Here is a 26,526-nt window from a genome sequence, read left to right on the forward strand (position 1 = left end):
AGAGAGCAGCGCACAGATTCTATTTTCGATTATGAATGTTAAATTTTATTATGAAATACATGTACACCATCGTTTTAAAATTGCGTCTCATACTAATGTAAAAAAGAAACTCCACTATTCTATTGAATAATATTAGAAAATTTTGATCAATGACTTAGTTGACACAAAAGTGCCGTTCCTCGTCGAATCCAATGTTCAGGTTCGTTGGATGGGTCACAGTCTAGGTTTAGAGCCACTACGAAGTTGGTACTGTGCCCGGTGGTCGATAGGATACCACGTCGCTCCGCAGTCTTGTAAACAGGGCAATTGTAGGTGTGGCGAAGAACTAGATCATCCTTTTTCAATGGTAACAACCACAGCTGAAAAACAAATTTTCATTTTAATAATGTAAACAGCATTCAAAACCAACAAAAGCTTACATGAGGCATGGTATCGAACAGAACCCGAGGGAAGGACTCCTGTAGGTAGCCTTTTTTCTTATCCCATCGTGCTCCTTCCAGGAACAACCCGTATACGTAAACCCCATCTTCGGGTGGGTCCTCAAACTTCGAATCCACAAGTACGCTGTTGTCGAATGTCAACAGATCAATCGGGATCACGTACTTTCGGGCATAGTTCTGCTGAGCTCCCGTTAGGAAAGCTTGGGTAAAGAAGAATCCCGATATCCAGAAGTCTACAGGAGGTCCATCGTCGAACCATCTCTGCAGGAACTGTAACCGGGCTATGAAATCCATGATATAGCTTCCCAGTGGCTTCAAGCTCGGATAGGACCGTTTTGCCCAGAGCGCTGGAATACGACCAACCAGCACCGATGCGACCACTTCCTCTATGTCCGGAGACATTGCCACCAGACCTTGCATCGCCTTGCTGGCGGTTGTCAAACTGTTACGGATACAGGTGAGTAGCTGATTAAACCGCACCATTTCTTGCACCAAAACAGTGTTCATGCTCTGCAATGTTATGAAATTGGTAAAAGATGCTCGAAACTGATGATAATTTTGGGATACAAAACCTGATGATAACTGGTGGGATATTTCTCCAAAGTTGCATCTCGATCAAACTCCTTCGGTAGACGTCTTAGAATGTCGGTTGACACGCGAATTACTATTTCAGCAGGCGTTTCTCGGAAAGCTCCTGTACTAGTGGTCTACAGCGAACCCAAGTAATGAAAAGAAATAAGAAGTGTTATACGCTTGTAGATACAAACAAAATACAAACAAGCAAACGAGATTTCAACACTTTTTACTCAAAAGCGGCTGATAAACTATATGTAGGATTAAGATATGAAACGGCGCTGAAACGTAAAAAGTAACAAATTTCGGCAGGCAAATTTTGTCGAACCTCATTCCATTGGTTCATTCAGGGGTTCCGAGAACATTAAATATTTTACTACCAACCTTAAGATCCATAAGAAGCTGATATTTTTGGCGTTTTCAAAAATAGAAAAACTCTGAGTTAGATTACTTTTGAATCATGCAGCTTTCAAAAGGAGAATGGGGGCATGCTCAACGCATTCGTCCGAGTACTTAACCTGTCTCCGACAACTTACCTTCATCTCGTAGAGGTCCTGGTTGCATGCGTATATTTATAAAAAGTTAGAAAAGAAACACTGCCAATCGCAAAACAATATTTGTCTCACAATGGAGACAAATATTGTTTTGGATAACTACTAGCTATATCATTATATACAGTACCGTTCGATCCTGGATAGCACAGTTGAATAACCGACAACAATAAACATTTGGCAACCCGACAATATCCCACGCCCACAACAAAACTCAAAACTAACCTGTGTTTTCAACGCATTCGTCAGCAATGAATCTGTTTCCTTCTGATCTTTCACTATATCAGCATTTTCATGAAGACCAAATACGCCCGGTTTAGCAATAACCGGCAGGTCCTTAATGTATGCCATGAACTCCTCGTGCTCCTTCAGTTCTGGAATCTTATACAAGCCTTGTTCATCCAGCACGTAGCCCTCTACCTCCAAAACTTTTTCGCTGTAAAACTTGGCCAAAATGGTATTCAAACACCGCCGATCCCAATCATCCGTCACTCGTCCGCCATAGTTACATTCCCCGGTCAGATATCGCAGCGCTATGTACTGCACTTCTTCGTATTCATCCAAGAACATGCGTAACTGTGTCAAGCTGATACTAAGATCAGTTTCGTTGAACTCATACGGAATGTTCCATCCTATCGGTCCGAAATGTCGTCTCTCCTGTACGATTCCATGGAAGAAACACAAGCTGAAAAGAAGCTTCTTGAAGTTGGCGGATTGCTTGCACGCCTCGAACCACTCCACATTGGATATGGGATCACTCATGTACGACCGAACTATGTTCATCCGAAGTCCCTTCGGAGGTTCGTTGGTGATTTTGATGCCGTTCTGCAAAACGACCACCGGGAAATGCTCCGTCGGATACGACGTCAACCATAAGCGGAAATCCGGGTGGGTAGTATCGGGTTGAAAGCTTTCACAAATTCTTTCCAAAGTTGGCATCCAGCTTTGGGCAAGGTGGCAGTTCTGAAGCAGTACCCAGTTACCGAACTTTGTTCCCTCATCGATCATCTTTGTAGCGATTGGGCCTTGACCTTGCCCGAGGGAAAGTGAGAACAGCCTATTCGAACCGATACCTTGGGTGTCGGCAAATCGAAGCAGAGTCGCTGTGGGATCCGCTCCTGGGGTCAGAACAAATATCAACGGAACGCAGCAGTTCGATTCGTCGTACGACGCGGATAGATCAAACGGAGGTGGTTCTACGTATTTCCTGGTTAGGATACCTATGTGATAGAAAAACCATTAGTAACGAATCAGCGAGAATTCCCCCCACAGACAAACCTTCCACATAGAGCTCGATACCCGGAACCAATTTATCCGAGCGGAAACATCTCAAAATCAGCAATTTTTGGAAAGAGGTCAAGTTCGACTTCCATGGCTCAGGAAGCTCAGCACACTCTGGGGTATCGTCATCGAACAAAGCCTTCCAGCGTCTCAGATTACCCACGACATGCTCTTTGAAGCCTTTGAACGACTCGAAAGCTGTAAGCCGGCATATTTCATCCCAGCTTTTGCTAGGCAGCCACTCAGCCGGGTTTGTCTCGGGGTTGTCCAACCCAACGCCACCCGTTAGCAAGAACATAAACTCTGCCCTATCGACCTCGCCCTTTTCATACTGCAGATTCGTAGTGAGAAGTAGCGAAAACAAAATCTTGTCCTTCTCAAACAAGCTTCGGCAGATATTCTCATACAGACTGTAGGTGAAGTAGGTCCTAAGATCCTCCAGCCGGGCCGGGACTTCGTCAACCTTTTCGGTGTTATCGATCGCTGCCGTGAACAAATTGACAAACCAATTCAGACTGTACTGATACATCGGATCGATGTTCGCCAGGTCTGCAATGGTGAAAAACAGGATCGTCGAGTGGGCGGCGATCGAGGTGTACTGCAACCGGGCGATATCGATCTGACGTTCAGTTGTTTCGGCAATTATTTGTTTTTCGTTGATTTCGTTGGCTAGCGTCTTTGAAGAACTTAGGACCGACACAGCCGATTCGTCTTCGAGAATATTGCCTTCAGAGCTGAGCACTTGCAGGATTTTGTCTTCTATCTCCTGCAGCAGGCGTTTATTCTCGGCGCCTTGAACAATGAGGGCATTCTTTTCTGTTTCCAGGTCGGGGCGTTCTCGGGCAACCGTAATCGAGAGAAGCTAGATTGAGTTTTCAATAAGACGATGTTTTTGATTGATTTGTTTGTTATTTGAAAACTCACCTGATCTTGCAAGCCAGTTTTGGTTATCATGAAGTTCAACAGCGTGACCTTGACGGCAATCTCCGGCAGGTAGTGAGGATTTCTCAGTTTTGTAGTAATATAAAACCTAAAAGAAGGTATTTACTTATAATACTATGAAAACAATTGCAAAAAACAACATCCTACTTGAAGGAGTCGTTGTATTCAATGATGGAATCGCCCAATTTAATACACATGGTTCCGCCTTGTCGGAAGACCTGTTTGAGTAGTATGGGTTCCAGCAGAGGTTCAATCTCTTCTCCAACGTTCTCAAGTAGAACGGGTAGGCCGAATTGAATGGCATTTTCCAGCACTCTTGTGTAATCTGGTTGATTGAACCGAATGATACAGATACGATTGGCTTTCTCCATATTCCGAACCCATTTGTTAGCTTGTCCTTGAGGATCGATCATCAATGGCCAACGTCGTCCGTTGCTGTAAAATACAAAATCATTCGATATTTCATGTATTAACAGACATATTCCTGCACTTACTGAATGATAATTGCACTCTCAATTGAAAATGCATCACTTGGCAATCCGAATATGTTCCAAGCTCGAATATCAACCGGATTGCCCAACACGGTCGCCAGTTGGAAATCTTGCGAACACACAATTCCTCTGGCCAGGCAACTACCGATCCACCGTTTGATCTGTTGAGCTCGGAATTGTATCGTAAATGGGCCCAAATAGGCTACGACTCCTGATGCAATCAGTACATCTCCCGTCAAGTTGTGATACACTCGACCCAAGTTTTCAGCGGCTTGTTCCCAGCGATCCTTCTCACCTCCCAAACCGGTAATGATCTCAGTCGCACGTTCTAGTTTCTTCATGCAGAGTTCCACATTTGCTTGCAGCTTGGCATGCTGTTGAACCTGCTCATCCAACTTTCTTTGCAGTTCGGCTAAGCTCTCTTCTACAATTGCCAGCTGCTCTAGCTTTTCATTGAGTAGTTGAACGGCAGCGTTGCTCTTTGCCTCAGCTTCCTTTTGCTCAAGCTTCCTGGGAGCTATCTCCTTCGCGACTTTGTCGTACTTTACAATAGCAATAACCCACTTGCACAGCCCTTCGCAAGCAGTGGAAGCCGTCTTGACCTTCTCGGGATCAAAATTCTCGTTGCATAGAATTCGTTCTTCCAGCTTCTGAATGATTCTTGGAGGGATGTCGTCTCTTTCGAAGTTAACTAATCCTTCCAAAAACTTCATATCACCTAGAAGCTTCTTCGCTGGACCCCAGTAGTCCTCCACCATACCCATTCCAGACGGGGCCTGAACACGATCCGGCTTCAGGTCCTTTAGGATACAGACCGCCTCCATGACGATCTTCACTCCGATTGGTGGACTCTTCATCGTTTTCACGATGGTAATATCCGCCGCGGTTAACGTGTTCAGAGCCGCAAGAGCTGTGTTCAAAATCGGCATCGCGTCCGCCAATTTGGCGTCACAAATCTCTTTGATCGCATTGGCGGCGGCTGCCTTTTCCTGCGCGACAGCTTCGTCCTTCTTGACCAGTTCCTTCTGTACGGCCGCAGCCTCACTGTCTGCTTGGACTTTGGCCATCTGTTGGGCCACGGTCTCGGCAGCAATCTTCAACTGCGGCTGTACAGCCTCCAGCTGTTCTTGCATCACCCCGACCTGTTGGGCTGCAATCTCCAGCTGTTTAAGCCCTGTCAAGTAACGATTCTTGCCGGTTAGGACGTCCCTGGAAATGACAATCACAGAAAGTTGTACGCATTTGAGCAAATCGATACCTCAAGAAGCAGTATTACGTTCTCTTTTTGTCCAACAACGTCTTGAAGGTATGGATTAGTTCTAGATAAGAGGTTGGGGTCACGTAGTTATGACGATTCAATCGAAGCATGAATTCATCGGATAGTTCCTGGGTAGATGTATGGAACTCCATGCACATGTCAATACAGATGCTGCGCTCTTTTTCAGGCATCTCAACCGTTGAAAGGAATTTGGTGGCAACAGCGACCAATGCATCCTTTGGCCAGGGTTGGAACCAATCGATGGTACAGCAGTTAACAATTGATGGGAACTTTCTCACGCGATTTCGGAAGGAATCCCCAATGGGAGACATCGATATGACAATATGCAGCTGATCTCGGATAATCTGAAATTGAAAGTTAGATCAAAGAATCCACCTGAAATGCAGTTAGAGACCTTCCAAAACATACCGTTACAAAGAGATTGAACAAAGCAACTGGAGTACCGTCCGTTTGCTGAGATTTCTCCTTCTGTCTATCAATCTGTCTCATTTTTTCTATGATTTCAGATTTTTCCTCATTGGTGAAAAGATTTGGTATCTCACCAGAATTAAGCAAGTTGTTAATATCTTCCAAGAAAGACTCCTCCTTGATTTGAGTATCCGTAAAGAGGAAACAAATGTGTTGATCGGAGGACACTACCTTCTTCAGCAGATTCTTCATATCCTCACGCCATTCTATCATTCCGTATTGCCTTGATATTTCCACCTTTACTCAAATTACCGTGTGAAATAAAATTATTTATTACCAGATTAGCAACTACATGTATTACCTGGTACAACTCGTAAGAACAAATATGTGATGCAATTCTGGCCAACGATTGCCGACCAGATCCTCCAACTCCCACCAGCAGCGCATGACTTCGTGGCTGTTTGATGATCCGGCATATTCTGGATAAGTGCTCGATGGCAAAACGGAACAGCACCAGGGTCATCGGTTTCTTGGACATATTGTTATATTCGACGATATATGATTCCACCACGAAACCAAGATCTTCCATATCTTGCACCTCTAAGTATAGCTTCGTGTCGGCTTTTGGATTCGTAAAGTCGCAGAACATAAGACCCCGCAGATTTTGCTCCTTCAGCTGACCACCTTCTACAAATCTATCGAACAGGTCCTTCGGATCTTCGTGCATATACTTATCAATAACGGTGCACAGCTCGTTAAACAACCATTCGCGATCGTTGTCGTCCACCAACCGGTCACCATAGACGCGAATGATCTCATGAGCCCACATTCTCCGAATGGAATTGAGACTTTCCGTGCCCTCCGGAACCGACAGCAGAACTCCCTAGAATAAGTAAACTTGTGTTAAATCTTCAAAAACTAATTCTCCTCCCAACTCAAACAAACCTGTATCACTCTGGAGAAGTCCCGCAGATTGAACAAATAGTGACACTTTGCCGGTGTAGGGAGCAGCTTTCTGCGTGCCTCTCTGTAGATCTGCAACGTGGATAGCACGATTTCGTCTATGCATGGGTCAAACTCCTTCGAGAACCCTCGCGTATCCAAATGCCACAGCACTATCTTGCTGAATATGCCAATCAGCGTGGCATCATCAAATTCGTTCAGGGCGATCGTATTGAAATGCCGTGAGAATCTCGGAGTAACCGTATTGCCAGTGCTCGGTGGTCCCATGGCGCACATCAACTGCAGATCGACCAACTTCATGGGAACCACTTCTTTCCGATCGTACCATATCGAGTGATCCAGGAACATTCGGACGATCTCAATCGGAGGCTGCGCTCCGTAGGTCTCCCTCAAGGGCATAGAAACGTCATCGATGAACACGACGCATTTCTTCCCCAGGGGAGGACCGTAGACACCTTTACGTCGCTTATCGAGCTTCGACATGATGATGTCCTGGACTTGATTGGCGGATGTTTGCGCAGAGAAGTTGATCAGCAGGGGTTTGTACACGTTTGTATCGTTTCGTTTCAGCAAAAAATCGATAGTGTAAACGCTTTTGCCTGTTCCTGTGGGACCGACTAACAGCAGGTATTTTCCGTGCTGAATCAACAGCTCAAGCAGAGCGGTAATCCTAATGGTCTCAACAGTGGGGACTATTATCTGATTAACTGGCATATCCCGCTGTATGTTGATAGTCTGTCCGATTTCTTCAGCCCACGGACGCCATTTGCCCTTGCCTTCTTTGGTAAAGTGGTAGTCAAATACGGTACCGCCTTTTGGTATTTGAAAGATGAACGGTTTGGCAAGATTCGGAACTTGCATACTTGGTGGGATATGGAACTTATCGTTGATCTCGGGTGGAAACACTTTCTCCGTCAATGCACGGAACAGTTCGCTGAACTTTTCCCGACTCTCGGTCTCTAGCGGTCCACCGATAGCCCAAATGCAGGAAAAGAAGAACACACCTTCAAGCTGTGCTCGTACGTCCACTTTGGTCACCGATTTCATATAGGTCTCGTTTCGATAGTCATCCATGAAACAGTCAAAAAGATTCATCACTGACTTCACCAGGTTCGAGTCGGAAGTTGGCATCATCTCTCTTACCCCGCCCTTGCGAACGAACCACAGGAGAATGGGACAAAATCGCATGAACATCTGCGTTATTACTTGTTTGTTAACCGAGTGAAGTTCTGGTGGCAGGGTATTTTTCCAGGATTCCAGAAGAGGTTCCCATCCCAGTGTGCTTGGCTCCAGGTAGATCATTCCACATCGTGATACTGTTGCCGGCGACGCAGCATCCAGATCCATAACTTCGAATATTAGGTTTGTTGTCGGTGCTAACTGGATAATTTCTCCAGACATCAAGCACAGTTTCTTGTTATCGTCCAGTACGGTGTTCATATTCTCGATCCAAATTGCATCTACTGGCCCATCGAAGATCAACCATTTCCTGTCGGGAGTCGTACTGACGGCGAACTGTCGGTAACTGACTGCCAAAATACCATCACTCCATTCATGGGAAACTGGATCAAATTGGCCGTACAGCTGTCCCATTGTGATCGCTTTCGGATTAATAACAGTGTAGTGGGCCTTGTGTTCGCCCATTTCTCCTTGTTCCTCAATGTAGCCCAGGGCTTCGGCTAGCATTCGGTAAGCGGTAGTCTTCCCTCCAAAAGGAGGTCCAACCAACATCAAACCATGCCGCACGACAATCATCTCGTACAGTTGTTGTACTTTCTCGAGGAAGAACGGAGTACACTGTATGTTGTTGTTCTCGCAAGCCTTTTCTACGGCCGCATTGAACACCACATAGTCCGGTTCTGGCAAAACAACTCCAGGGAATAAATCCGATATTATTCCCTGGAACAGTGGGACGTCCTGGTTTAAGAATTTGGCCAAGTTGACATCCTTGATCGATCTCAGCACCAAAATATCCTCTGATTCCTCGGGATACCTCAGTTTCAACGCTCCAGCCGCCTTCAGCACCGACTTGACCGCCCGCATTCCATAGTCATAGTGCGGTTGAGAACTCAACTGTTCAGAACACAGACGGTATGTTGCAACGATCTTGATGGCCAGTGGTTTTGCATTCAGGAAACCGTACGAATAAAGTTCAATTTCGGAGATCAGTGCATAATCTGGTACCATCATGGCAACCGAACGGAATAGTGCTTTTAGATTATCGGGCAGTTCTGATCTTCCTGCATAACCTGGATTCATAGTAATAAACACGGCACATGTTGGATCCAAGGTCAGGGTAGTTCCTTCGAATATTAGCGTCGGGGATCCTGAATTGATGCCTCGTTGAATTGTCAAAATCTGCTGAGCTACGACAGACAGCACTTCCAGATCGATTCGGTTGAACTCGTCGAAGCAGGACCACGCACCGCAGGATGCCAATCCCTTGAAGAACTTGCCCAACGCGATATAGTCCAACCCATCGGAACAGTTGAACACGACGCACTGCTTGGCGACTGCTTTTGCCAAATCTTTCGTGGTCTCGGTTTTTCCGGTTCCTGCGGGCCCTTCGGGAGCTCCACCCAAATGAAGATGCAATGCACCGAATAAGGTTCGGAAACACCGATCAGTCAGAGGAGTTATCACCAATCGGGAAGTGTTACCTAAATATTCGTAACCGTATTTGAGGGTTGAATTGATCATCCTTGTTGAGAGATTCTTGTCTTCCATGTAGTATCTGAGTTGTGCTAGCCAAGTGAAATCATCAGACTTAGTAGTGTGGGTGTCGATCAGCTCCGTTAGCACATCACGTGCGTGAACATCTAGGACGATCAGCGCTCCTAGGGTTATTCTGTTCTGCAGGGCTAGCTTTCCTCTCACCAGGTCAACAATGTGGGAAATCTGGGTTTTGCAGGTTTCTTTGTACTCTTCAAGAGCTTCCAGGGGTTCGGCACTATCAAAACACAGAGTGACCTCAAGCGTCCAGAAGGCACACGAAATACTTTGTACGCATTGTCCTGGCCACATTAAAACCCACTCGTGGCGAATCGTCTTCGTATAGGACTCGTAGGACTCATCAACTTTGATGTGAACGCTCTTCTTCATCGATTTTTCCAAATCCAGTAGCCATTTCTCCACCTGACCCTTGGCTTTGCTAGTCGAGACCTCGTCGGCCAGCTGAACCTCTTCGCCTTCACTCGATCGCATCATGGTAATATCAAGCGATTCAGTGAAGTGCAGCGTGGCGATTCCCTCGAAGCACTTCTTCAGATGTGGTTGCACACGGGTAGGATTCTTCGTTTCCGACAGAATCTCCAGCAGTTCGTCGTTGGAGAGGAAGAAGAACCGTGGGAAGTAGAGACGTTTCTTCTCCAGATACTCGTTGAGACCCTTCTGAATGATCTCCAGAAGGCTGTACGACTTCTTCAGTTTCTCCGACATTTTGTCTATTTCTAGGACCGCTAGGACTTTCGTGTCGGCGTGCACATTCTTCATCAGATCTTTCCAGATCTTGTCCACCGCACTGAAACGACGACCTTCTTCAGGCATTTGCGATTGGATGTCAGGACTGGAGAAAATCGGCTCCAGATACATCCACGTCGCCTGTACCTTAAGCCAGTCGTCCAATATGTCCTGCAAGAGCATTAGCTTCTTCTCCCATGCCCTTTACAGGGGAGAAATGGTTACTAATAATGTAATATAACAAAAATGAATCATTATGATACTTACAGAATATCGGCTTCAAATGGCTTTATGTATAAAGAACTCTTCATCGTTTGCGTTTTGATGATGTGGTCATCGAGCAATACCTGGATGTCATCGATGGCCGACAGAATATACGTTCCCGTATCCCTGTATGGCAACACCAGGAACGCCATGTCGCTCCATTCGTTGACCATTTTGATCATTGCCTTCTCCAAGTTGTTCTCCTTGGTTGCACTTTCGGAAATGGTCTCGAACCGTTGGATATAGTCGTCCAAACCGTAGTCAATGACCTTCTCCAGCGTCAGATCCGGTGCGATCTTGATGGGGAATCCAATGATCTCCGATACCTGTTCCCAGTGACGCTCCTTCATACCAGGGTTACCCAAAGTTTGAACAATTGGTAGATGGGTTTTGAACTGATCGATACGTATTTTAATCTAAAAAGGGTTTGAGAATTGAATCGAATGTTCGGAAAAAATCGATGTATCTAACTAACATCATGCGCCAACCGTTGAGTTTGGTACGAGTCGGCAAACTTCTTTTCCAGCTTGTAGACCGTTCGATACAGCGTACCCACTGTCTCTTCCACCTGTTCAGGGTCATGCAAACCGACCTGCGAGTGCATCCACAGTTCATGTTTGTCCATGAATTCCTGTCCCGCGTCGTACAGCTGCTTGTACGGGGTCAGTTTGTCATGACACTGCTTGCGAAGTGGATACTGAGACAGCTCCCAGCCGTACGCTGTTTCTTCCTCGTTGATTTGGTCGATCTTCTCCATCGCGGCATCTAGTTTGTTGTCCAAGGCCGTGGCTTTCTTCTTGTACTTGTGAAGGTTCTTGATCTCGCCCCATGAGTCATACTCCTTGACCTGGCTCCAGTAGATCTCCAAGTCTCTGCGGAAATTTTCAATTCTTCGTTTCAGAGAGTCTTGATACTCTACTACCTTCTCGGCGATGATGTTCTTGTGGTCTTGGAAGATCGTTGCCATTTTCATGTACCATTGGAAGGTGTTGTTGTTCTGCTTTATTTCCAATGGAGTGAAGATGGTGTAGTCGGTTAAGTAAAGTAGGTGACTCAAATTGACTTTCAATCTGTTTTCCATTTCTGGAATGGTCGTCTCTTCCATCTTGATTGCATATGCCTTCAGCGACATCAATTCAGCGGTGTCCTTTGGAATGGTAAGTACCTTAGTAGCGATCACTTCGTAGTCATGAGCTAATTGAGCGGCAGCACTTTGCTGGTCTGCCGTCATTTTGGAGATCAGTTCCTGCTGCATGAACTTGGCCAGACCTTCCAGCGTGTCGATTAGTCCCTCACGATGAAACTCGTAGAAACCCATCGACATAACGCCGTAGATCTCCCTGGCCACGTTGTCTCCCATTTCTTTGTAGCGCTGAATGTACTTGCAGTACTCCTCGAAGCTCGGGCGTTTTTCCATGAAGCGTTCAATCTCGTCAATATCGGTACCATTCATCAAGGTCATATATTTGTCGAAATCTTGCATTCGCAGCTCCGGACCGATTCGCTGTTCTTCTAGGACCTCATAAATTCGGATCTTGCACTCCTCTATCACGTCGCTGGATATTTCCGGCTATAGTTGATTAAAGTAATTCAAATCAAAAGTAGTGACAAGGAAAACATAATTTACACAAGTTTTAAGTACGAAAGTTTGTACAACACATCAAATTCTTGTTATTCTACAAAAGTTTCTACATACATACTTACAGAGCACCATATACCAATAGAAAAGTTTAAATACCTTCATCAGGGGATCCGGACAAGGAAAGTTAGGTTTCAATAGCCTCTCGATTCGCTTGAAGCTCTTGACTGCTTTGACGATGTTATCAATTATCTTAACAATCTCCACTTGAAATCTAGAAAAACTCGGTATAAACGAAAGAGTATCCTGGTTTTCGAGGAGAATTGTCAACCGAAAGCCTTGATTAGTTTTCTGAAACAAAAGAGGCAGTTCAGCCATAGATCTTGTGCATCGATGCGCAGCGACTTTCCGTGCATACCCCGACATCGCAGATGTAGTTGGTATAAGTCTTTACGCTGTCGACGCACAAGTTCTGCAGCTGTCGAGTCATAAGCGTAGCCAGAGAATTGAAAAACTTCTTAAGCATTTTGGGCTTGGTGGCCTCATCTGGAATCAACTTCTTCTTGACTCCCTTGTTGAAGATATTTTTGATTGCGCCATACCACTTGTCGTTCAACGTTATCTTGGCTTCCTCGATTTGCTGATTTACTGTGGACTGTTGACACAAATTGAAAGTAAAGTATTGACAAAAATAGAGGGTTATAGTTCTAGGATTACCGTAAACTCTGTCAAATCATAAGCTTGGCCCTTCTCAACCAGCTGCTTGATATCCACCAGAAGCAAACTCTTAAAAGTAGTGTCCCAAAGTTCCAGTACCTGCTCCGAACAGGCATTGATCGAGAATAGATTCCGTTTGATCTTGGTTCGATTCTCGTCGTATCGGTGTTTCCACTTCAGTTTGAGATCTTTGATCTCCAATCTCGCTGCCGTAATGTCATCCTTTTTCATGTATTTGGTCATGGCATCCCCCAGGACGAAATCTACCACCGCCTTTTTAACGGCAAACGAGTAATCGTCTTTGATCTCATCGAATATGGTGCGCAGAGCTTCCTTGTACTTGACCAGATTTTTCGGTATGAGTTTCAGGATGCTAGAAATAGGACTTGGAATGAGAACTGTTCGACCCGCGAAAGTTTACTTAGACGTACCGTTGCAGTACACGCTTATCGATTGGTGCCACGTGTACCGTATCGATGCCGTGTCTAATATAGTGATAATATCTTAGCAGTTCTCGTTCTTCAACATTGGGAAAAGTATTCGCTTCGTCGTCTTTCTCGTGATCTTTGCGCACGATCAGTTTGATCAACTTTTTCCGGAACTCCTCACGGTCCTTCCTCAACGCGGTGTACGATCTGATTTCTACGAAACAATGGTTATTATTTGCTGCTGAGAATGTGTGTCATTTTTAAATCAGTTACTCTTCTTCTGCGAACTCCTATCCGGTCGTGTTCGCCCCGAAGGACGCAACTTCGAGCTGTGCTTCAGCAGCCTGTCCGGCAGATTGAACACGTTTGGTCCGAGGAAATCGCAATCGGTGGGCATGTTCAGCTCCTGCCATATACGTCTACGGTTGTACTCCGGGTTGGCCTTCCGGTTGATCAGAGACATGATACCGAACGGTCTGGCTGACCGGGGAGCATTTCGATCCACCGAGCGAATGTCTTGCATAAGCCGGGTCCGTACCGGGCTCAGATGGTGTGGCGCCCGCCTGTGCTGCGGCGAGCGACTCATGGTCTAAAGGCTAGGAAATAATAAGGGACTTATCATCTCTGGATTTTTTTCTGTCCAGGAGGAATATATAAACGGAGGAAAAGCAGTACATATGTATGACCTTTGAACGTTAGAACGTTGGATAAATGTACAACTCGTGCTAAAAAATCCTCATTTTGCAACTTGTTGCGTAAATATTTATTATTCGGATGTGCTAGGCCATCCAAACTATTATTGAGTTTACATTAAAGTTAACGGGTGTAATAGTAGCGTTTTACATCATACATAGCGCCGATCATAACGTCTGTGCCTGTGTAGTCACATTGTTTTGAGGTCCCCGTTTTCGAACGTCCAGTAGTGCATACATGACCGCCTAAAATACCGGATAATCTAACGTGTTTGAGCATAAGCGCCGGAAAATTTAACTGAAGTGCAAATTCAGACAGACTGTATCGAGTATTCTGCGCAAATTACTAAAAATTGTGTGAATAGTTCGACATCCATGATGGTTAAAACCTGCGAGAAGTGCTCACATTCTATCGACAACAGTGATTTGGTTACAGTTTGCGAAGGTAAATGTGCCAAAACGTTTCATGCCGCCTGTGTTGGTGTCACCGAAACCGACTTGTGCGCCTTGTCGTGTAACATCATCTGGATCTGCGATGCCTGCATGAATCTGTTCTATAAGATGCGAGATAGAATGTATGCCGATGCAACAACGAACACGACTATCGCACAACCATCCCGATCAGTTGACGACCAAATCAACGAACTCAAATGCGCTGTGACATTAGAATAACCAGCCACAGAAATCCAATGTCGCGACTGTTCGTGTGACTAACATCTAGTTTGCCTCGCCCTTACAGCGTCAGTAGCGGTACTATAAGTGTCAAATAAATTTTGTTTACCAAAACAAAAGGTCCTCTACAAGATGGGCACTTAAACATAATCAATTATTACAACTAAAGTTATTAAAATAATTAAATAGGAAAACTGAGTACAGCGCCATTGGCGTTCTAGTGTATTTCTATTGCTGTGACCGAAATCGCCAACACTCTCGCACACGTGATCCAAAAGCAAGATGTAGCTGCTCCGTTCCTACACTCTACTCCCGTATCATCGCATGTGCTGCTAGATGGAACTCATGTGGATGAGATGAATGAAGACCTATCCAGCGGAGCAACAGAGAAACAATCGTCGTCGCTTCTCCAACCGGCTGAATATTTCTCGTTGTACCTAACAAACATTGATAAATGCGCCACCGAAAGTGATATTAGTATGATGGTATCACGTTCTTTGAATGTCCCATTAGCGTGCTGTACTGAAATAGTGAAGCTTGTTCCAAAAACCAAAAATACTAGCCTGTTAGATTTTGTGTCATTTAAAGTTTTATTGAATACGAATTTGAAAGCACTAGCGATGTGCCCATCAACATGGCCCAAGGGAATAAGATATAGAGAGTTTCTGAATCGAGTGAATGAAACATTGAAGCCTCTGATACATACGTAACTGCTCAAATAGTGCTTGTCCAAACTATGTCATACATCGTTTTCATATTATGATTGTGAATTGGAAAATGCTTCTGGGTGTAGTGTGCTTGTTAAAGGGCGAACACGATAATATTGCCACACAGAAAATGTTGTATAACTTTTGATTGCGTTCGTCAAAATAGCTACACTGAAATAAATTTTGTTGTTATTTCTACCGAATCCATGGTAAAATTAAGAATTGTACCAACAATTTTCAACCGAATGCAAAATTCTGTTAATTGTACTGAAACATTGTCAATATTACCATGCGTAAAGTATCATTGACTAAAAACATTCTTGATGTTACTATTTTGACATTGTATTTTTGACCATTTTCATCTAAGACGCGCAACATTCAAGTCTACATGGTCGAAATAACAATGCCCAAATAGTAGAACCAAGAATGTTTTTAGTCAACAGTAATACACGCATGGTAATATTGACAATATTTCAGTACAATTAACAGAATTTTGCATTCGGTTGAAAATTGTTGGTACAGTTCTTAATTCTACCATGGATTCGGTGGAAACGACCACAAAATTTATTTCAGTGTAATATTTTGACCATGAATATTGTGCGTTTAGCACTAAATTGATTTCCGAAAAAACTTCATTGACTTCCACTGCCTTTCCTATGCGTTAAACGTAACGTCGGAAGTAGTGCGCTGTACAGTAAATCTGGTTTTCTATACAGCGCACTACTTCCGACGTAATGTTTAACGTATAGGAAAGGCAGCGGAAGTCAATGAAGTTTTTTCGGAAACCAATTTAGTGCTAACGCCACAATAGTATGTGTAGCTAATACCATACAATTTTCATTAAAATTGAGTATTGGCGCATATATTGTCGATATCATAAAATGAGATTTTAGAAAATTTGTGCACCCATTTCAAAAAATTACTTAGGCTATAACTTTTTTGTTACCTCATCAAAACGTTTGAAAATTTCACTCGAGATTCTTAACATAGTATCAATTAAGTGGTAAAAATTTGATCGAAATCGGTTCAGTACTTTTTCCAGTAAATATCCAAAGGTCAAATCGCTTCAAGGTAAATTTTAGGTACTTTTTGACCATTTTTAGTTCCGCGTGCACTATTTTGACTGTAGAACTGGTAACACTGTCCCGATTTTTATAAAGCTTTGACAGTGTAAAATTGTTGTGTTAAACTGTTTACAGTGAAAATTTCAGCCATTTTTGTTGAGTACTTTCAAAGTAAGAGCAGTTCACAGCAGTAATTTCACTATACCAAAAACCACATCTGCTTATTGTGACATAGTGCGACATATATGGCTATAACTTTTTAACGGTACGATCAAATTGAATGAAATTTTGACAAACTACTTCTACATACATCACGCAAAAACGGCTACGCTCAAAAATGTGTTCGGCCTGCACATTTTTAGTAAACATCCATGCCGCACATGACTGTGTTCGAAACACACATTTTTTTTAAATGGCTCGTACGCTCATATGAGCATGTATTTTGCAATAATTTCGACATGGCAACCTAACTGGGTTTATAAACCACCTTCAAATACCGAAAAATATTGATATTTTGCAAAAATGTGAGCGTGCGAGCAATTTAAAAAAATGTGTGTTTCCAACACAGTCCCTGTGCGGCATGGGCGCTACTCAAAAATGAGAGCTTTTATTTTAGAGAGATACTTTACGTACATAAAAATTTTCATTAAAATCGGTTTAGTATTTTTGGCGCCAGCGTTGAAACGGCAAAAAAGAGATATTTTCCAAAATGTTTGTTTGCACAAGATTCTCAAGTGGCAATTTCCTTGTTTCAACGATATCTCCGCCAATACTCAACCGATTTTAATGAAAATTATATGGTATTAGCTACACATAATATACTATTCATGGTCAAAAAATTAGCTATTTTGACGAACGCAATCAAAAGTTATACAATATTTTCTGTGTGGCAATATTATCGTGTTCGCCCTTTATTATGTTATTTTTTTGTAAACTGCTGTTGAAATGACATTTGTGTGAGTTTTTGTATTCATATGGTTAAGAAATATGTTGTTAAACGTATACTAGTCTTAAGATATTCAATAAGACCTATAAGGGTCAGTTGGATTAAATCAAATAAATAAATAAATAAATAAATAAATAGCGCCGATATGCAATCTACCATATTCAGTAAATCTTCTGAAAGTTCAGCAAACATTTATCATTTCAGTTGCGATATTCTAGGTCATCCAAACTATTATTAAGTTTGGAATATACGATCTACAGCAACTGGAGTTGTAATGGCATGGGTATTTCTGCAACAGAATCATAATTCTGGAATTCCCGGTTGATCTAAGAACTTTCCGTAAAGGAAATTTCATTAAATTCTTTGGTCATAGAGTATCTTCGTGCCTGACACACGATATACACATGCGAAATTGTTATTGGCAGAGGAAGCTCTGTAACTTTAAAGGTACTCATAGAACACTATGCCGAAAAGTAGGCTTTGTCCCAGTGGGGACTTTGCGCCAAGAAGAAGAAGAAGAAGAAGAAGGAGAAAAAAAGAAGAAGAAGGCGGTTGGAGTTTTTATTATTACATAGAGTTACGTTAGGTATATGATCGACTAGGCTTATTGGAGAATATTAACAGAGATACTTTCAAAATATTCAGGTTTATCCAAACTGTTTTGCAATTCAGAACATGGAATCTACAGCCGTAAATCTCTGCCATTATGAGTAGTTAAATTGTTACTTTGGGATGTTTCAAGAGAATGTTGAAATAGTTCGTCCAATTTCAACGGGGTCATTAGTAATACATAGTTGGATAGGTGGTGTTACAGTTCATGGCAAATGTCACTGATGTAACGTCTGTTGGCTGCCAGGTGGAGAGAGTTCTTCGAGGAATTTGTTGAACGATGGGCATGGAAGAACGACGACGGATTGGCTGAGGAATTAGGAATTCAACGCTAGACGAGGCCAGGACAGCCATTAGTGGGCTGAAGAACAACAAGGAAGCTTTATCAACTCTCATACCGTATTATGCTGAAGAAATGGATAGAGGAAGAACTGCCTGCTAGTTGGTTGGATGGTCCCATTTGTCCTCTATGCAAGAAAGAGTGCGTAAATTACAAAGCAATTCTCAATTCAGCGTGCAAGGAAAGGCTGATCGGGCTATTCTTCACGAAGATATAAAGATTCTTGAAAAGGGTATAATTATTCGATAGCCAACTTTGGCTTTTATATCTCCGGATTCAATGAACTGATTGCAATGAAATTTTGACCATTCATGACTTATATGATAAACTTTCAAAAACGTTTAACTTAACTTTAAATTTTTAACATGAGAAAAAGTTATAATGGTTTCATTCATTTCACGATTTTTTAGTAAATTCTTCGATTTCTAATATGCATCTCATTACTTTCTCAATTTATTAGCGGCTATGTTGTAACTTTCTCTCAAAACACATTTATATATAAGTCATTTAGAGGGAAATTAATTGTACTATAATTTGCATCTTGAATTTTTAAACGATGTTGAAGTTTTGGATAATTTGGTGTTTTATTAGAAAAATAATCTAATCGTTATAATTTTCTTCCGTGTTAAGAATTTTAAGTTAAGTCAAAGGTTTTTCATAGCTCATTATACAAGTCATGAATGGTCAAAATTTCATTGCATTCGGTCCATTGAATTCGGAGATATAACAGCTCAAAGTTGGCTATCGGATAATTTTACCTTTTCCTAGAATCTTTATAACTCCGTGGACAATGGTCCGATCTTCTCCAAAATTGGACTACTGATACACAACTAGTTGGTGAACTTACAGTAAAATATTTGATGCACTTTTCGAAAAGTTACAGCGAGTTGAACATTTTTTGAAAAGTGAAAATTTTACCTGTCCCAGTTATTTTGAGTAACCCCTGTATGTTTACTCTACTATCTATAGTTTAGAAGACCTCAAGGATGACCTGCGTTATCCTAAAACATAATGTCAATGGGTGGCTTCCGAATTTCTAAAAGATCCGTGGATTTGAGAAGATTTTGCTAACGAACAATATTACTTCTGTAGATTTGAAGGACTGATTAAAACAGTTTAGAACACCTAGAATATCCCAAAATATGGAAAACTGTGAGACGGCTTTTCAAATAGGGATTTTATCTAATTTCCGTCTATCTAAGCATCAACCAATAATGACCGATTTTATTCTTGCATCTCGCCGAACATTCCATGGCCAGTTTGGTATCAATTACTAATTTGTTAATTAGCATTTATATCATGTAAATATATTTAAAAAAAAACAACAATTTCCTTACAATAATAGGAGTAAAAAAATTGGCTAGGATTCTGTTTCCGTACAATCCACGTTTATTTTGGGCCCAACCTGAATTTCCTGGAACACCTTTTACTTCACACTATGGTACATGGGATGGTGAAAAATTTAAATTTGACCGAAAAGATGGCCAAATTCTTCGCACACACTTAAAACTGATTCTCGAGCACGGCAGAAATATTTGCTGGTTCATAACGGCAATTCATAATTTTGCTGACATTTCGGCAAACAAAATGTTTTTGCCGAGATTGTTCAAAATATTTTACCGAAATAACGACAAACTGCTTGAAAAATTGGAAAAGTGACAGCATTTTTGACTGATTCTGGCAGTGATCGCGGATTTTGCCGAAATCAGTAAACGAGATTACCGAGATATCAGCAATTATGTCATCCTTTGCTGAGTTTCAGTAATCCAACTGTCATTTTTGCAGCCGCCATGTTTTGGCAAAAGAAAAACAAATCAGCGGTGGTGTGTGGTGCTGAAGGCACATGAAGTGCATTTTTTAAACGAAGTCGAAAGGTGTAAGAATTAAAGACACTCTGTAAGTAAACTATTGCTAATTTGCTTCATATTCACTGTATTCTAGAATCGCAGTAACGCCTATGTGCCGCTGTTTGTCAAGGAGCCGTTGGTCTTTGAGTAATATTTCAACACATGAACCAAAATGAAAGGAGGAACCCTGAGAGGAATGAATGATTGCGGCAACAAATTCGATATTTTTCATAATTTTATGGGCCAATGTAAAAATAAATGTTGGAGAATACAATTTCTTTTTTCGTGATTTTATATGGAATAAGACCCCGGGTAGAGGAAAAGAGCTCAATAATAGCATATTTTGATATTGAGATCAAAATGTGATATTAGTTTGATTGATATAAGAGATAAAAGATCTAAAAATAATATCTAAAATTTACTCTACGAACATCATCATCAGATCATATTTAGATCTTGTAAGATCTAACCAATAGCAGCAAGCTATTCGTTTGATCTTGAAATATCAAATTTTGATATTGTTCAGATGCTCCATGAACATTTTTTTGATATTATTTTCAGATCTTTTATCTCTTATATCAATCAAACCAATATCACGTTTTGATCGTCAGTAGTTCACCTCTACCCGGGACTTGGGCTAAGAATTCTGAATTTTATTATTTTCAAATGAAAACAAAAAATATGCCGAGATTCAGCAAATCCATTTATGCTGGCAAATGATTTTGCCGAGCTTCAGTTAATGTATTTGCTGAGAATCTCGGTAAAATATCACTAGCTGTCAATTTTGTAATTGCCGAAGTCCCGGCAAATTCAATTTTTGCCGAGCTGTTTGCCGAGAAGTCGGCGGTGCCAATCTCGGCAATTGGTTTGCCGAGATTCGGCAAAAAAAACTTAGTGTGCAATCTAAATTAAATCATGTGTTGAAAGTACGATTGAGCAGAAAATTTTAAATTGAGATGGATGTACACTGAAATAAATTTTGTTGTGGAAACTACCGATTCCATAGTAAAATTACTAACCGTACCTATGATTCTCAACCGACAGCAAAATCTGTTATGGTAACTGAAATATGATTGAAATTACAATGCATTGTAGTAAATTTAACTAAAAGCATAGTCGTCTCAACAACAAAACATCGTTAATTTTTCCAGGACACGCATTTTACAATACAGTATGGTTAAAAATACAATGCACATTTGTTGAATTAAGATTATTTTTGGTAATGTTAACTGCACTGCTAGTCAAGTTGACAGGGTTTTAGTGAAATTAACTGGAAATTGTTGTCGGTTGAGAATCATAGGTACGGTTAGTAATTTTACTATGGAATCGGTAGTTCCCACAACAAAATTTATTTCAGTGTAGCTTTACATTAGGGTAAAAGCTCCCTTAGTGGAGGTAGTACCAATAGTGGTGGTAGTGGCAATTTAGCACTATTTCGACCAAAAAGCTTACAAATCGCATTTTTAATAGATGCATCATACCTAATTGATAACATTAATTCAGTTTTGTGTGCAGGATGTAGCGAAAAAGCTATTTGAAACAATTATTTTCCTTAATTTTTTTGCTCATTTGCACCTATAGTGGTGGTAGTGTTCCTATAGTGGTGGGTCCCATAAGAATTCAATGGGATGCGCCACTATAGGAACCAATGTTAAATTTTACCTCCATTATAGGAACCGTGTACCTATAGTTGGTGCAAGTAATTTATTAACAAAACCTGAAATAAACAATGGTTATTACATTTTTCTTAGCAAATTTAAGTGATAAACTACCGATTAACGTTTTCAGACTTTTTATTTTGTGGTATAATCAATTTTATTCAATTATTTTACTACAAGAAGCTACTAATAGCACCACTATTGGTACATTTACCCTAATGACAAAAATATTTATTTCAATTTCATATTTTTGCCCACCAGATCCATTATACGCCATCACAGTGCAGCGAAGAAACTTTCTCTGCACTGAAATAAATTTTGTTGTCGAAACTACCGATTCCATAGTAAAATTACTAACCGTACCTATGATTCTCAACCGACAACAAAATCTGTTAAGGTAACTGGAATATGCTTGAAATTACAATGCATTGTAGTAAATTCAACTAAAAGCATAGTCGTCTCAACAACAAAACATTGTTAATTTTTCCAGGACACGGATTTTACAACACAGTATGGTTAAAAATACAATGCTCATTTGTTAAATTAAGACTATTTTTGGTAATGTTAACTGCACTGCTAGTTAAGTTGACAGTATTTTAGTGGAATTAACTGGAAATTGTTGTCGGTTGAGAATCATAGGTACGGTTAGTAATTTTACTATGGAATCGGTAGTTCCCACAACAAAATTTATTTCAGTGTGTTTTTGTGAAATATTTACGATGCTCCGTATGCAGAACGCACACATTTGCTTGCATCATCCCTGGGCGAATAAAAATGTCAACAGACATATTACCGACGGGAAAAAGCGAATGATTTGATTATTTGAACAACTTTTGCTGCATTCTGCAGCAGTGAAAATCAACTTTGAAGTGCCACAGAGCTTTCGTAATGTGTGAATTGAAGGTTGGTTCAACAAGTAAGTCTGGCGAAGTGAGAATTGAACGGTGATGAAGAACAATTCCTCTAGCAGCTGCTTTGGTGCGGTTGCCTTCGTCGTACGAAAAACGAGAAAAATTGTCAACTCGTAAGTGGAGTAAAATTGAAACGTGAAATTTAGTGTAATTATTCGATTTCCAGTGCTGAAGAGGCTTGTTATCGATAGTGTACATTATTTTGCTTCCAACTAAGCTGCCCATATTCGCATAGTCGACGTAACCACCATTGCCAATGTCAGCATACACAAGCCAATATCTAACTAATTTACATATTTTTGACCAGGTTTATTAAGTAGAGTGCAAGATTTAACCGTTAGATAGATGTCAACGTGGAAGAAAATCTTGAACTTTGTTCTAGTTATTGTTAAAACTGCAAAAGTGTGTTGAAAACTACGCGCTTACGTCAACTATGCGAATATGGGCAGTAAGGAGGCATTGGCAAAGGTTAGTCAGTGTATCTGTAATGATTGGATATTTTCCCGAACAAAGGCAGATAACAAAATGATAACAAGTTCTGTTACCTGGTTATCATTCGTTTGATCAGTGGGTTTGATATCATTTGGGTTAAATTAAGAGCCAACATAACAAAAATTATAACTCAAATTCACTCCTCGAATATCTAAATGATAAGAAGTGAAGTTATCATTGAGTTCAAGTCGATAACTAATTGTGTTATATAATATTTTGTTCTACATTACATTTTGTTATCATCATGAAACAATACAGCTGATTGATAACAGATTTTGTTATCAATTAGTTATTATTCAGAGCTATTTTATGACCGAAATAGTGAAAATCTACTTTATCGACATCGTCAGCAATTTAAAAAAAAATCTTATAGTTTACAATCTATGTTTTCAACTGTTGCGCCCAGCGGGTCTCGAACCCTGATCGAATGATTGCCGGTCGCCGCCGATAGCACATACAGCCTACACCAACGGCACCCAGTGAGAGGGAGAGTAGTTGAAGGCTACGCTTTCGTACTGCAGTCGTACTGAAATGAAAAGTGGAATCTAATTTTAGATTCGAGGTTCATCAGACTCTCAGTTTTGGGAAAGCTTTGAAATATGCATTTTGAAACTGATAACATATTTTGTTATCATTTAGTATTTTTATGTTATCATCAAAATAATCGATAACTAAATTTGTTATCATCTGGTTATCATCAATTAAAAAAAACATAAATAACAACATAACATCGATAACACAGTTCATTATGAAAGTGATATCACTTTGTTATCTGCCTTTCCTCGGGTTCCGTCTGCTGTGACGGGAATTAGTGCATATGACGAAGTAAATTTTTACCCTACGTATGAATATAAACCGTATTCAAAATCAGCTTTTACCTTATTACAGGTGTATCAATTATTTTGTTTTTGCATATATAATATTAGCAGAAAATGCTAAGTAGTACAAAAAATTGCCGAGAAGGAAACAGTGTATCAATATACGAGAATTGTTGACTCTGAATGTATAAAATAAATAAATTACAGACAAACTTCCGTGTGTCGACATTGAAAAAATTGAAGTCTGTTGGAAAGCTGTTTAAAGAGATCATCACCCCGTAAACATTTGGAGCTTGTTTCGCTGAGTCGTTATATCAAATCATATAAATAAAAATAAATCATATAAATAAAACGTCGACTTATGGTGGTTTCACCGTACAAACAAACATTTAAAATTACAATTGATCAATCCAAATTCCTCTGTGGTAGTGATTTGTGTTCAAATTTCCCGTGCATAAAAAACTGTAAGAACTTTGTAAACATCTTTTGTTCTCCCGTATGTGGATAGGCTTGCAATAGGTTTTGTGAGATAAAATTTAGAGAACTCAATACTACCAGTCCTGCCATACTATTAAACCGTTTTGTTTCATTCCGTCGTTTTCGTTAAAACGGAGTGAAGGAATGCTTTCTATGGAACCGGTTGCTACAACAAAACTATGATGGTATAATAAACAACATTCTTTAATGCGAAAAAGGGGGGATTTTGGGGTACAACGAGTAATAGAAATTCCTTGTCGACAAGGCTCAATTGAGAATGGCAAATGTTTCAGAACTAAAAAAAGCACTTTTTCCCAAAATGATCCACAAATCAAAGAAAATAAGAATGTCCTATTGTTTATTTAGTCAATTATGAAAATCGGACACACTAGTTTTGTTCGCCTTTTCGTCATTCTGGAGTAAAGTGCTTTTTCAGTTTTGGGTAATATGCGATTCAGCAAGTTCATGAATTTCAGTACAAAACTTAATTGAATAATGTGCTTGTATGTATCAAGTTTTATCAGAAAAATATTAAAAACTTTCCTTATTAACTTTGTTAATGAAATCAGTCATATATGTTTTTTCAATTTACTGACATCCTGTCAGTTATGCTGGCTTATAGCCATTGGCTCATCTAACCCCAATTTCCCTATTTTCGGTTATTTTTTCATGGATGATAAATATTTTAAAATATCAAAACGTACAACAAATATTTGATTTTTGAACATTTAAAAACAGCAGCAGATATCCAATTGGTATGTATAATTTCATCGAATCTCAATAGTTATTCAAGTTCATTAAACTTGTAAGATCAGAACCTGAAACACTTATATCTCGCGTTTTACGAATTGAATATGTTATACTTTAACAAATTAGTGTTTCTCTTCGATTATTACACCACTTGAAACTAAAAACTTCCGAAATAACTCAATTTTTAACGAATTTCAACATCACTGAACACAAAACGCACCTTATCCGTTAAGTCTTCCACACAGTTCTGTTCTGTAATGCAACTAAAATATCCTTACACCGACCGGAACCACCGCCGCCGATCGATACAACTAAAATATTTTGAAACTATGACAATTGGAATCGATGGGGTTGCTAGGACCACGCCTTCTCCGGAAGCGCACAACCACGTGTTGATTGGCGCAAAATCAGCTGCTCGATCGATTGCAAGAGCACGTGTGAAAGCTCCACAACAAATACTTCCACAGGTGTCCCGGTTACCATGGTCGGGAAATTTAAGTCCAAGGTCGAGGACGTTTAACACTTGTGGATTGTTGGAAATCGTTCCTAAGGGTTTTGCGTTATGACACTTGTGGATTGTTTGAGTTGGGAAAATATCTACAGGTTTCCGATTTTATTTTGGTCGTTTTAGCACCCATGACCAGAACTATGAACGATAGTTTCAAGTTAAGGTTATACAGCAGCTGACGTTGTTTATTTGACCTTGGTATTGAACTCATCAACCTTGCTCACTCACATTTCATTACCCTAATGAAGTGTACATGCATAGTGAAAAATAATTGATTATTGCACTCCCAATCTCAGTTTTGCATTTGCAGAACGATTAATTTTAGAAGTTTAAAAATAAAACACTCTCATTGCAATCAGCATAATATTCAGCTTTAATCGTTAACAATTAAAACGTTTCGCATCGTAAAATACCAAAATGAGTTTCACGCATGGTGTGCTCATTATATCTGGCACGATTCAGCCACAATAGTCACAGTAGCTTCGAGAGCTTCCAAAGAGTACTGTCCTGTTCCCATATCCGAGATTTATTGTCGGGGCTCCAGTCCAGTTACGGTTCAGCTATTCTGAAAGATGTGCGACTACCTTCCGGCCATTTGGGAGATGATATCCGCCATGTTGTTTGGAAGTAAGATTCTCCTTTGCTCGATTAGTGCGCTAG

At 40.8% G+C, this 26,526-nt stretch overlaps 1 protein-coding gene across 1 annotated transcript; it reads right to left on the minus strand.

Annotated features, from left to right (window-relative positions):
- Positions 1 to 17: 17 nt before the first annotated feature.
- Positions 18 to 25,741, minus strand: LOC109420662 (dynein axonemal heavy chain 7). Its single transcript, XM_029852900.2, has 23 exons — positions 25,579 to 25,741; positions 13,649 to 13,971; positions 13,379 to 13,589; positions 12,948 to 13,320; positions 12,649 to 12,885; positions 12,390 to 12,581; positions 11,127 to 12,221; positions 10,655 to 11,067; positions 6,911 to 10,589; positions 6,327 to 6,848; positions 5,966 to 6,262; positions 5,555 to 5,901; positions 4,282 to 5,487; positions 3,935 to 4,222; positions 3,770 to 3,875; positions 2,843 to 3,707; positions 1,790 to 2,784; positions 1,695 to 1,703; positions 1,550 to 1,567; positions 1,398 to 1,415; positions 1,013 to 1,147; positions 420 to 950; positions 18 to 359 (listed from the first exon to the last, which is right to left on the minus strand). Exons 2-23 carry the CDS (start codon positions 13,959 to 13,961, stop codon positions 147 to 149), a joined length of 12,063 nt encoding a protein of 4,020 aa, XP_029708760.2. The 5' UTR covers positions 13,962 to 13,971; positions 25,579 to 25,741; the 3' UTR covers positions 18 to 146.
- Between the last annotated feature and the right edge of the window lie 785 nt (positions 25,742 to 26,526).

Source organism: Aedes albopictus, chromosome 2 (genome assembly GCF_035046485.1).
Source record: "Aedes albopictus strain Foshan chromosome 2, AalbF5, whole genome shotgun sequence".
NCBI classification, from domain to species: Eukaryota; Metazoa; Arthropoda; class Insecta; order Diptera; family Culicidae; genus Aedes; species Aedes albopictus.

Coding starts and splice junctions, on each gene's coding strand:
- LOC109420662 (XM_029852900.2), bottom strand. CDS start 13,961: ATGAGTCGCTCGCCGCAGCACAGGCGGGCGCCACACCATCTGAGCCCG. Junction 13,321..13,378: donor GATAAGCGTGTACTGCAACG/GTACGTCTAAGT, acceptor TCCTATTTCTAG/CATCCTGAAACTCATACCGA. Junction 2,785..2,842: donor TATCGAGCTCTATGTGGAAG/GTTTGTCTGTGG, acceptor TCTATCACATAG/GTATCCTAACCAGGAAATAC.